The sequence below is a fragment of the Myxocyprinus asiaticus genome, chromosome 22 (genome assembly GCF_019703515.2).
Source record: "Myxocyprinus asiaticus isolate MX2 ecotype Aquarium Trade chromosome 22, UBuf_Myxa_2, whole genome shotgun sequence".
Taxonomy (NCBI): Eukaryota; Metazoa; Chordata; class Actinopteri; order Cypriniformes; family Catostomidae; genus Myxocyprinus; species Myxocyprinus asiaticus.
The window spans coordinates 42,207,643-42,220,070 of NC_059365.1; the positions used below are offsets into that span (position 1 = coordinate 42,207,643).

General features: G+C 37.0%; 1 protein-coding gene across 1 annotated transcript in view; it reads left to right on the forward strand.

Annotated features, from left to right (window-relative positions):
• Window positions 1–12,428, forward strand: part of LOC127413312 (gamma-aminobutyric acid receptor subunit alpha-4-like) — a 70,172-nt gene that overhangs the window by 12,407 nt on the left and 45,337 nt on the right. Inside the window, exons 4-5 of the mRNA XM_051650335.1 lie at window positions 7,279–7,499; window positions 10,920–11,002. Of these exons, the coding sequence (XP_051506295.1) occupies window positions 7,279–7,499; window positions 10,920–11,002 (304 nt within the window). The remainder of the gene's footprint in view (window positions 1–7,278; window positions 7,500–10,919; window positions 11,003–12,428) is intronic.

The window sequence follows — 12,428 nt, forward strand, 5'->3', positions numbered from 1 at the left end:
TGTATATGCCACCATTCTAGTTTGACTACAACTTCACAAAATTTTCCATCAGCAGTGTCTAAATAATTTCCTGCTGCCAGTTGGTGGTGCTATGACCGTGACCCACAATAGCACAATGCATGCAAAAGATATGAGACACTTCCTTTTCCCCTATTTTTGCAATTAATTTTGTGAATTGCCATGGCAACACTGTTCAATATTTAAGAATCTGTTCGCAATTTAGCATCTTTGATGTCTTAGCGTAATGTTGTCTAAATGTGGTGACAGTCTCACGAATCACCATTCAAAGAATCAATCAATCAATCAATCAATCAATCAATCAATCAATTTTTAATTGTAATTTTACATTTTTGCTGTAATTTAAAATATGTATTGAAAAAATATGTAGATCTAAAGATTATATTGTAATAAAGTTATTTATCATTTTTATTTATCCATAAAACGGCTTTAAATTAAATTAACAAATGTAATTCATGGCATTAGGTGTTAAGTTAGTCAAAGTAGATTTTAATATGAGCACAGAAGTCATTTAGGTTTGTAATTTCGTTGCAATTGTGTTGTTGTATTTTTTTCTCTGTGCACTGTCAAAATAAATGTAGTACATTAACTTTGAGTCTGCATTCGTTATTCATACGCACAACTGTTTAAATAGCCTCTAACTTAATGTAGGGGAAATTATTACATAAATTAGTTTAGAATACTGCATGTTCGCCCATAGAATAATTATTCAAAGCATAAATTACCAACTGGTTACCAACAAGCAACTATTTGTCATGGTTCCGGTATTTGTGCCGGCTCATACTGTTGTTTGTTTTTCTCTCTCCCTCGTGTCTCACAGGTGGAGCCGGCATGCGATCAGCATTTCAATGGGAACGTTGATCGATCTCGGGGAGATGCTGATCACAGCAATGATTTACTCGGCCGTTACATCTGCTTCACACTGATTGCACTCCCTACTTATTCCTTGTGTGTCACCTTGTTATTTGCCCGTTTATTGTTCACGGTCATGTTAACTGTGCTCTCTTGTGTAGTTGGAGCATGCTCGTATGTCTTTTGGTTGCCCCTCTGCAGAGGTGCAGTTACCTTCCTGTTTGCCATCGCCCTTGCCAGTTCTGTGCCCAGTTCATGTGGAGGAGGATTCCTCTGTCTCTGCCCGCGTCTCAGGGACAGTATCATCTGGGCTTTGCTTTGCAACACACCAGCTTCAACGGACTCTCTTCAGATTGTTTCTGACTTCCACAAAGCACACACTTATCATACAAACACACCCTTCACTAGCCCATTGCGGCTGTCTGGATTTCAGCCTTCTGCAGCTGGCGACAGGTGCGCCTTATCTTGACATTGAGAACTTCGTTAATAAAAACATTGAACTGTCATCTCTGCTTTTGGGTCCTTTGTCCCCCCCCCCCCGTGACACTATTGATCCATGACCTTGCCACAACGTTGTCATGACGGACTGGCACCGTTCCAAAGTTACGTTGTGGCAACGAATACAGGAATTTCACTTTTCCTGTTGTCACAACGTAATCAGTTACATTGCCACAACTAAAGTTTGGTCGTCAAATTACGGTGTATTTAGGAAATATCCACGTAATTTGGCTAGCTGGGCTGAATTTGGCTGAACAAAATGGCTGAATTTGCTGCTCTTTTTCTCAAATTTTGCAATGCAGTTTGCTGTATTTTTTGGGGTTGTTTTGCAGTGAAAACTCACAAATCATCATTATATACCTCTGTAATTGTGTTAATTACATTTTATATTTACATGTAAATATTTTAGTGCATAATAACTGAATATGCAGTTAGCAAACAAAAAAACAAAACAAAAAAATGCCTGGACTGGGACATATCCTAAAGACCACACCCACAAGAACAAATAAATCAATCTGATTGGCTGATGAATATGACAATCTGACTTTAGATGCCTATTCACTTACACTGTTGAGGGATTCTGTGGAATTCTTTCGGCTAACGAGCATGGCTTCAGGCATGCGATTTGTGAAACAGTTGTCACACTTTGCTTGTAAGCATCGAGGAATAAATTCTGATTGGATACACTTTTTTGTATATTAATTAGGAGTTGAATGTGATTGAAAATACATAGGCAAAAAGGTCAATGAGAATGAAAGGATGAAAAAAATATTTATTTATTAGGCATGTTACGCCAGCAGAGAAGGCTTTGCTGGCCCTGAGAAATTGCCACTGGCCATATACGAACAAATACAATTAGAGTTCATATATTTGAGCATTTATGTACACATTTAAATTCCACAAGTGTTTAAAAAATGTTACATATATGAAAATTGTCATTTTTGTCATATTGTCTTATTCTGAATATTGCATATATCAACTGTATATAATTGACATTTTTATATCAGTAAAAACATTTATAAACACTTTCAGCATCGAAGTGTTCAGCATATATTGCCATTTTCAGATTCGTAGCCTACTATATAAATAGTACTTCAAATTCTAATCACATTTTATTACACAACTAATGGGGATTTTAAGTGAATGTTAGGGATTCTTTGTATAAATGCGGGTTATATGTCTCATTCTCAGCACGCAGGGTGAAGATGTGCAGTAACAAATAATAAAGAATAGGCAAGTGTAATCAAACTTTTCTACAGAGTTCTAGTCTTACACACTGAGGGGCCGTTCACATTGAGTGTGTTTATGTGTCTGTCTGTTCAGTTTTATAAAAGATTTCAATGTAAACGTGCGCTAGATAGACGTCTTTGATGGCTTGTTTGTGTTTTTAGATGCCATGTCAATTTAAAAAGAACTTAAACTGTTAAACATCTTGAGTTGAGACACATACGTTTTGATCTTTGTGGTGATGTGTTTAATTTTAGTGCAAAAACAAATGCATTCAACATGTGAACTGCACGTAACATGATTTCAAACACTGCGCTGAAATTTCAAAGAAATATTTTGAATAGTAGCTAATATAATTATTATAATAAATTTTTTGGAAGCAATTCAGGTTAACATAATAGGGATATTTCAAAGTCTTTTAAAAGTGACACACTTCCTTCCACCAATTGGTGGCACTACAGCCATGACCCACGATAGCCACATCAATGTGATCAGCCTGCAAGGACAAACATTTGGCTCAATTTTGATGTAAATCTCACCATGCACACAGAAGATATGAGACATTTCCTTATTCCAATTTTTTGACATTATTTTATCACGTCGCCATGGCAACACCGTTAAATATATCAAAAATCCTTTTGCAGTTTAGCATCGTCAATGTCTTGGCATGATGTCGCCCACATTTGGTACCTGTAACATGAAAGTATTTCAAATTCCAGAGCATGCATTTTTCAAACAATCCAAAATGGCCAACTTCCTTTTGGGCAGAGCTTATGACTTTCAGCGTGAAAGTTGTCCGGCTTGATGAGATCTATATGTGTACAAAGTATGGTGACTGTAGCTCAAAAGGGATGTCCTACAGAGCCCCCCGTACATGCCCATCTTCTAGGTGGTTCAAGGCTCCCCCCGCAACTTTGCCAAGCCCTAATGGCCAACGACTCTGATGTGTGTGCAAACTTTCAAGAGTTTCCCCAAAAGTACCGAAAACCTTGAAAAGAAGAATAACGAGGTGTCCCCCTGTCACAGGGGGACGTAGGGCCCTCGCAAAATGTAGCCAGAGCAAACTGCCAAATGTTTGAGATGTGTCCTGAGCAGGAGTCAGAGCACTTGGAATGTCAACAAGAAATTAGAGATTCATCAAAAGAACTTGATGAGCATGTTGATATAATTCCTGATCTATCCATTCAGAATGAAAGAAGCAATCAATTTGAATCTAGTTTGAACGTCTTGTGTAGATCAGATGCTCTCAATCTACTTAGGTCTCTGAACTCCAAATAAAAATATATTTTCTATCAAGTAAGACAGTGGTGCTTAGAGAAAGTTAGAGATAAAAAGCCAGAGCCTTTCCATGTATTTGTTACTGGAGGTGCAGGAACAGGAAAGTCACATTTAATCAAAGCTATTCATTATGAAGCCGACCAGATTATTATCCCAAATTGCTACTGGAATTTCTGCTTTCAACTTGGGTGCCAAGACGATCCATAGTAAATTTTCAATCAGGACAGATGTAAAATTACACACCTATAGGAGAAGAAAAATAAATACAATGCGTGTGGTATTTAGTGACTTGCATATACAGATAGAAATTACTATGGTAAAACCTACTAGCCTACTAGCCTATGTCCATTGTAGGCTAAGACAAATAAAGCAGACAGGTGACAACACTCCATTTGGTAAAGTTAGTATAATTGCTGTGGGAGATTTTTTTCCAATTGCCACCTGTGAGAGGAAAACCATTGTATTTGCAAAATACTCCATTGGATTTGTGGAACAGCACATCTGCACTGTCAGAATTAACAATCATTGTTAGACAAAAACAATGCGGAATTTTCCGCTTTGCGGAAATATTGAATAGATTTCGTACACATAGCAAGAGTTCCCCACTATAACTTAATGACTTAAGTTCCAGGGAGGAGCGGCGGGAGTATTTAAAGAGAGAAGACAGCAGCAGACGGGGAGAGACAGACGCACAGAGCTGTGTGTGACTGTGCCACAGTGACTGCTGAAAAGCAAGGCTGTTGAATGTTGTTGAATATATAATGAAATATATATATATATATATATATATATATATATATATATATATATATATATATATTGGTCGAGGCCGGGAAGATAAGTAGCGAATGACTTCCACCTGCGCACCACACCTGCCTCACGTTCCAGCGAGGGGAGGCGGGAGTATTTAAGGAGAAGAGACAGCGGCAGACGGGAGAGAGGTGTACAAAACTTGTCCGCGTGTCTTTAGGATTTGACGCAGCTGGCTGAAAAGCAGTGCGTGTTTTTGTTTCTTTGGACGCTGGAAAGTGTTATTAAATGTCTATGTGTTTGTCAAGCCGGTCTCAGCTTCCTCCTTTCCCATCTTTAAGTGTTACACATTTAAATTATGTTGGGAAAATAAGGACATAAATTAGGTTACACTACTGCATGTCCGCCCATAGAATAACCATTAAAAGAAAAACTACCAACTGGTAACCAACAAACAACTATTGTTCCTCGATGTTGCCATAACGTCATAATGATGGACTGTCACTGTTCCAAAGTTATGTTGTGGCTACGAATATAGGAAATTCACTTTTCCTGTTGTCACAACGTAATCAAATACATTGCCACAATGAAAGTTTGGTCATCAAATTACAGTGCATTTAAATAATGCAACAAAACGTATGTAAGGTTAAAATAGATGTACAGTAAATCTGTAAACTAAAATGACAAATGAGAATTAAATAATTAAGACTGTTGCAATATTTACATTTTCTGATATTTAAATCTGGTATATGGCCATACACAAAAAAATACAATAAGAGTTTGTACTATGTACTATATACTATGAGGGGTGGCAACAAAAAAGCAAGCGCCCATGCATAGATTTTATGGATTAAGGTACCAAGCTTAATTGCAACAAGTACTAGTTCATTAATTGGAGTCACAATCAAATTATAAATATCCATGAATTTGCAACACAACTGCATTCCCAACTGTTTGTTGAAACACTGTTTACTAGCTATAGCAAGCCAGTTGATAAGTCACTTATAGTCAGTTAAATATCTACTTGGGACCATCCAAATAAAGTGTTACCGGATTGTGTTTCTAATGGAAATATTGCATTTTTTATGTTTTAAATGTTATTTAATATTGCATGTTATTAATACTGATCACTTTTAATTAAAAAAAAATAAAAATAAAAAAAATGTTGTAAGGGTTGAAATAAGATGCAATGCAAAGTTATCAGGGGGCCCAAAAATCCTAATGCACCCCTGGGATGCACCAGCGCATGCAGCGCAAAATGGCTGTTCACTGTCACCACAACACTGATTATATTTAGAGTGATTTGCTTTTGTCGTGCCGTGCTGCTTGCATCTGGTGTACACTGTAAAAAATAAAAAAATTAGTAAACTTAAAAAAGTAAGGCAACCAGCTGCAAAGCATTTTTGAGTTAACTCAACTTCAGGCAAATTAGTTTTACCAACTTAACAATTCCAGTTGGATCACAAGTTCCATGAACTTAATACAATACAATGAACTTAATACAAGTTCAGCGAAATAAAAAATATCAGTGATCATTAAGTTCAATAAACTTGAATTTTTAAGTACAGCCGTCCATAATTTTCAATATTTTTGAAAACAATATAATTATTTTTTATTATAGTAGATCTATATTTTGACATAAGATCATGTATCAGCCCTACCAAGAGCCCAAATAGTTGGTCTAACTTAAATGGTGGTGTAGGTTACAAGTACTTCAGACTTAAAGAAGTTGAATAAACTTCATAAATAAAGATACTTCATCAGAGCATCAAAAAAACACAAGTTACCCTGATGGTGACTTTAAACAAAACAACTTTTTACAGCAAAACATAATTAAAAACACATAAAGAGCAAAAATATCTATTAATTCAAATCAGATTATTTACACAGTTTTTAAGTCATAAGTCGGCACGCTTTGACCAAACACACTTCAATAAATTCGAGAGCAGGGGATTGTGGGTAGTGTCTTCAGCCACAATGCTTCGACAGTGGGCATATTCAGTAGCAGAAGCAACAGTGTGAAGTTCATAGTGCTCATTGGTTCAAGGTTCCTTCAGATTTTGACCCATGAATTTGCAAGACCTTTCCATGACTTTGACAAATGCATAACATCATTAAAGATATGAGTCGAAATCAAAGATTTAAATTCCCACATATTTCCTGATTTTCTGTGGTAGAGCCTGGCTTTATAGACTTACAACAGTGAAACTTAAACTTCCATTTCACAGAGGTGCACAACGTTTCAAATAGGGGTGTGTTGGAGGGTCAGTGATCAAACTGAGCATGCACAAAAGCCTGTATGTTCTACCTTCACCACCAGACTTGATATTGTATGTGCTCACTGTTTAAAAATGTAAGTTGCTCTGATTTAAATGGCATACAAGTGGCATACAAGTTGGCTTAATTGATTGTTTTAAGTAAACTCACTTTTTTTCGAAATTAGATAGTTCAATCAACTTTTAAAATTGAGCTTGTCTGACAAAACTGAAGTTGGATTTTTTACAGTGTAGACAGGAAATAAGAGAAATGGTTTTGACTGCTTTTTGAACTGAGAGATTGACGTTACCTGTTTACTGTGTACTTCTCCATCTATTTTTTCTGTCATGACGCAGTCAGGACTGTGAACAACACCTCCATATCTGTGTTCTCTTTCAGGAGTACACCATGGATGTGTTCTTCCGCCAAACATGGGTGGACAAACGGTTGAAGTATGATGGTCCGGTGGAGATCCTACGACTAAATAACCTGATGGTGACTAAAGTCTGGACTCCCGACACTTTCTTCAGGAATGGCAAAAGATCCGTGGCTCACAACATGACGGCACCCAACAGACTCTTCCGAATCATGAAGAATGGAACCATCCTGTACACCATGAGGTACCACACACACCCATCCGATCCTTAGTCGGATTCACACGTAAAAGAGAATACGTAACTATGGCAGGCTGTTTGATGTTGAGTGACCATGATTTTGCCAGGTATATTTTGTTGGTCCTAGAGCAACATTCCTGATTGCTGATGCTGTGTTGCTATGTTCAATCCGGTTTTCATGCCGACTGATCCAAAGTGGATGGGCTATGTTTATACGCTATAAAACGCTATACGCTATACTCCCTCTAGCGCACGAGATGTCACATGCCATGTGACAGTCTTTTTCTGCTCTTTCTAACAGATGTTGCATTCCTTGCATAAGTAATGTTTATGCACAAAAATAACTTGCATTGTTGGCAATAAGGGTCATTTAGACCCTACACAGGAACTGATTTTAATGTTTTTTTCATACATTGCAATTTAAAGTGGTGATCAGTGTATTGAAAATAACTTTTTTATCTTTTTTATCTATGTAAGTAATGTCTCCCTTTTATTTTTTTTATTTTCATTTTTTGCAAGAAGATACATGTAGAGTTTATCATAGATAAGTTACACTCACTGAACACTTTATTAGGTACACTTGTACACCTAATTATTCATGCAATTGTCTAATTAGCCAATCATGTGGCAGCAGTGCAATACATAAAATTATTCATTTACAGGTCAGGAGGTTTAGTTAATGTTCACATCAACCATCAGAATGAGGAAAAAATGTGATCTCAGTTATTTCGACCATAGCATGATTTTTGGTTTGAGTATTTCTGTAACTGCTGATCTCCTGGGATTTTCACGCACAACAGTCTCTAGAGTTTACTCCGAATGGTGCCAAAAACAAAAAAACATCCAGTGAGCAACAGTGGACGGAAACTGCCTTGTTGATGAGAGAGGTCAACGGAGAATAGCCAGACTGGTTCGAGCTGACTGAAAGGCTATGGTAACTCAGATAACCACTCTGTAAAATTGTAGTGAGCAGAATAGCATCTCAGAATGCACAACACCTTGAACCTTAAGGCAGATTGGCTACAACAGCAGAAGACCATTTCAGGAACTTTATTAGTGTTCCCAGTAAAGTGCTCAGTGAGTGAATGTGACATTTACTTAATTTTGATTTTTTTTTTATATATAATATATATATATATAAATTACAGAGAAAACATCCTTCCAAATTAAAGCAGTTTAATGAATGCATATTGGAAAGAAACAGCTTTAGAAGACAGAGGTGAAAAAAAGGGCCATTGTATCTTTAAAACTTGGCAGTCAAAAATAAAACTGTTGGAGAATAGCTATATTTTTAATTCTTTCTGACAAACAGCCATAAAAGAGAATGTGAATTACAGTATGCATGCTACAGTTTTACATAGCAGTGTACAGTGTAAAAGGGGGCTTAGCATTCGCAACTCACTACTCATGAGTACTTCTAAATAAGCTACTTTTTAATCTTACTTAAATGATTAGTTCACCCAAAAATGAAAATTCAGTCATTGTTTACTCACCCCTGTGTTGTTATAACCCTATATGACTTTCTCACTTTTTCTTAACACAAAGTGAGAAATTGTGAAAAACAATTGTGCTCAGTGATGTCATACATTGGCAGTTTATGGTGACTACCTCTTCAAGCCTCAAAAGAACACAAAAGTATAATTCAGAAGTCTAATAAATTATTCCATGAGACAAATGATTGTTATGAAAGCATATGATAGAGTTTGGTGAGAAACAAACTGAAATCTAATGTATTGGTGTAACTGTTGACCGACCATTGCTCTCCTGTGCACATTCATGATCGGGCACGAGAGCAACAGTTCACGCAGCCGCCTCGCGACATTGGGGCTATCAAGCAAAAACTAGCTGTTTATCTAAAAACAGGTCCTCCACAGCAATAGTGACAACAGAACACAACACAGCTGCACACAAACTAGACAGCAGAACTTACTAAACATGTCTGAAGAGTTTGTAGTCAAAGAATTTGTGCATTTCTATGCCCAGACCTAGTACTCGGAAATCAAACAGAAACATATAGGAGGCTACAGGCAGCCACAGTCACACTGTTTCCAAACCTGACGGCAAATGACACATGATAAAAGGTATATTTTCTATGGTAATCAGAGGTTTTGTACTAACCAGCAGTGACGAGTGATGGTATATTCTATCGATTGCTTGTTTTCTATTTTCAGCATCGCGCGTGTAACTCCGTCCACTGTGAACTGGCACCGGTCAAAAACTTTACCATAAAATAAGGCTTGGCATAGAAATGCATACATTTTTCTACTACAAACTCTTCAGGCATGTTTAGTAAGTTCTGTTCTCTGTTTTGTGTTCTGTTGTCGCTATCGCTTTGGAGGACCTGTTTTTAGATAAACAAACAAGTTTTCACTTGGAAACCCCAATGTCGAGGGTGCTGCTTGAACTGTTGCTCTCATGCCCTTCCATGAACGTGCACAGAGATCAACGGTCAGTGAAGATTTTCACTAAATAATACATTATATTTCGGTTTGTTTCTCACTAAACCTTATTGTATGTTTTCATAACAATCATGAGTCTCATGGAATAATTTATTAGACTTCTAGACTATTAGGTTTTTTTAAGCTTGAAGAGGTGGTCACCATAAACTGACATTGTATGACATCACTGAGCACAAAATGTTTTCTCAATTTCTCCCTCCTAGGGTTATAACCACACAGGGGTGAGTAAACAATTACTGAATTTTCATTTTTGGGTGAACTATCCCTTTAAGTAGTTTTTTGGACAAGTAGTCATACTCTACTTACATACAATTTTTTGGGAAGTAACAGTACTTTTACTAGAGGATGATTTTTCAGTACTCTTTCCACCCCTGCTATCCATTAGCATTCCCATTCATCTCAATGGCAGTTGCTAAGCTGGTGCTTGCAGCCCTGGAATTTTGAGACTTGCTTGTTGCCATCTTTTTTTGTCATTATACAAATCTACTTTTTGGTAGCCACATGGTGTAATCACTGCATCTACCAGCAGGGGCTAACTGCTGAAGCTTACCAACCAAACACTGACTCCTTGACCCTATTATTAAACTTTCTGAACTCCTACATCTGATTGGATAATTTGAATGTTGTTCCAGTTAAAAAAGAATGTTGGTCCTGGAGCATGTTTTACTTGGCAGGACATGTTCCTGGATCAACATCCTTGTTGGTCCTGGAACAACAGTCCTATCAACCAATCAGATTTCAGGGTTGGATTAAGAGATGGGTTAGGGTTAGGGGTTTATACACCATTTATATCAACCTGTAGGGGTAGATTATGGTTAGGGGTAGGGACAGGGTTAGGACTATGTTTATGTATAGGAATGTTATTCAAATTAGTGTTATCCAAATCACAGTAAGCATTGGTGTACATCAAGTCCTCATTATTATTATTTTTTAAATTTGTGTATGTGTGTTTTATTTTTTTCCACAGGTTGACAATAAGTGCCGAATGCCCAATGAGACTCGTCGATTTTCCGATGGATGGCCACTCCTGCCCACTTAAATTCGGCAGCTGTGAGGATTATTCTTTGTCTATTTTTATTTTTAAGAGTCTTAACTAGATTTCACCCACAAAACTAAGAATGATGTAAGGCCTTATTTTGGTGTGAGAAAAGACTGGAAAATGACATTTAGTATGATATTTAGTATAACATCACTGGAATGGTTCACTGTTTGTATCAGTCTGCTTGTTGGTGTTCGTGGCATTCCAGACTGGCTGCCAATCTGTGTTTTGGCATTAATCCTGCTTTGGCTTTGTTTGGAACTAATTTTGGTAGAAGAGCTAAAATCACATGATTTGTGTGACAAAGAATAAAAGTTGTTGTTTTAGCACCTATAGGGTTTATTTTACCTGCCACAATACATGCAACAAACCACATGAAAATAATTTATCAAAAATGTAGGTACAGTATAGTAATGTAATTCTATGAGACCAGATTAATTTAAATACTCACAGCACACTGAATTGTGAATTAATAGCTAATAAGTCGCATGTTGTTGCATTGCAATACTATGTGCGAAAGTGACTTAACTATTTAGAATATTCACCCCTAGATTTATTTTTGTCATATATGTTGGCAAAAAAAAATAAAAATAAAAAAAAAAATAAATTCAAGCTACAAGTTTAATTTAACCACAGTATCTCAGAGATCTCAGAAACAACTCCTCTCTACGAGGAGAAATTACTTTTCCCTAAGGTTTTGTAAATACAGAGCTGTTTCATATTATAAAAACTGAACAAAGAATCTCCATATCAGCAGGATTGTTCACGACAGTCGGTCAGCAAAAATTCAAATGAAAACACAAAAAGAAAGGACAGGAAAAGAATGACAATAGAGTCTAATCTCAAATGGGAGTATGCGGCAGGTGGGGAGGGCTCTTTTATGGAGGCTGATGGGAGACCTGAAGATATAATCAATTCAGAAAGCTTCTGCTTGTAGATTGTGACATTGTGATGGAGGACGTTCACAATGTTATGATTTTAGTGGTGGGTGCATTAATGTGCTGACGCATCACTCTCTCTGTGTCTCTCTCTATTCATTGCCTTCTTATACGTGTCCTTTCTCTTGACTTGAGGGGGAAGGATCTAGACAGAGCACTGTTTGTCCCCTGTAGTGCCGAGAAGGTCACCACAGTTTTCCCTTCTGCCCCGGGACAGCTCTCGTTTTCATTTTACCCTCTTTCCTTTCTGTTCTGACACAGTTTTCTGCTGCTCTCAGCTCTTTGTCTTACTTGGTTGATCTCTTTCTCCTGTGTCCATTTATTAGTGATGTTAGCTAAGGAATCACTATTACTATTGCTTATACGTTGGGTTAAGAATGCTAACAAACCATAAACACTGCATTAAATTTCAGCCCAATTTTTTTATGCTACAGACATAAATGATAGCTCAAAATGAGGAGCTTATTGAGGAGAGGTGTGCTTTTAATTTTCTGAGAGA